Source organism: Entamoeba histolytica, genomic scaffold, assembly GCF_000208925.1.
Source record: "Entamoeba histolytica HM-1:IMSS scf_1104750518665 genomic scaffold, whole genome shotgun sequence".
Taxonomy (NCBI): domain Eukaryota; phylum Evosea; order Mastigamoebida; family Endamoebidae; genus Entamoeba; species Entamoeba histolytica.
The window spans coordinates 1-1065 of record NW_001916268.1 but is presented as its reverse complement, the minus strand read 5'-3'; the positions used below and the strand labels follow the sequence as shown (position 1 = coordinate 1065).

Sequence of the window (1065 nt, the reverse complement as noted above, 5' to 3'; positions counted from 1 at the left end):
TTTATTTTCTTTATTTTTCTTTCACTTTATTAAGAATTGATTCTAAACAAATACAAATACACTCTTCATTCATTTTTATCATACCATATTTGAATAGATAGAATTGATAGAATGAATTATTAATATAATTCGTTATCTATTTCTATCAGATTTATTCAAATTATTTTCAACATCATTGAAAGGGATATAATCAACGTTTGCCAATTGCATCAAAGTATTTTCATTATTTGAGTATTATTGAATATCAATGATAAACAATATCAACTAAAAAACAAATGATATGAACAAATTTTTATTAAAACAATTCATTAACAAAACATAAATCAAACGATTTATTACTCAATTAAAAAACGAAGAAAAGAGCAATGGCAATGAATGCAACAATGGTAGCAATTGATCCATCATCATTAGGTTTATTCTGACATTCATCTTCACATTCATATTTAACGTATTTATCACCATTTGGTTGTTGTGGAACACACATTCCGCATTTATACATTTGAGCTCCAAATCCAAGTTCTTCAGTACAATTTTCATCTTTATAATAAAATACTCCAAAATATCCAACTTTATTTTCTGATTTCATATAAAATTCAGTATTACTTACTTTATTACAATTCTTAGTTGAGACATTACAACTATATGTAACCATATTAGTAGTTGGTTTAGTACATTTATCATCTGAATATACTTGATTATTAATTAAACTACATTCATCACTCATTTTATCTGGTTCTTCATTATACAAATAAATAGTTCCAGTAGTACTTGAACTAATGTCTGCTTTTGCAGTAATATCCATAAGTTGTTCAGTTGGTTGTTCACCAGAACAATCAGTGGTAGTAGTATAAGAAGTGATCTTGATTTTTGCTGGTTCACTGTCTGTAGCTGGGACATGAGTTAATTTTTTGGAGCCTGTGTTATCAAAATAACATGTTCCATCTTCATAAACAGTAACCAATTTTAAAGTTTACTATCAATGTAAGTACATTCATAAATATTTTCAGCAGCAGCAAAAGCAGTAAGTGCTAATAATGCAATGAACATTTTTAATGTTTATATTTT

General features: G+C 26.4%; 1 protein-coding gene across 1 annotated transcript; it reads right to left on the bottom strand.

Annotated features, from left to right (window-relative positions):
* Nucleotides 1-343: 343 nt before the first annotated feature.
* EHI_157670 (uncharacterized protein) lies at nt 344-1047 on the bottom strand (the record flags this gene model as incomplete). The annotated part of the gene is made up of 2 exons (XM_001914597.1): nt 344-942; nt 990-1047. The coding sequence occupies 2 exons, from the start codon at nt 1045-1047 to the stop codon at nt 344-346; spliced, it is 657 nt and encodes a 218-aa protein (XP_001914632.1).
* Between the last annotated feature and the right edge of the window lie 18 nt (nt 1048-1065).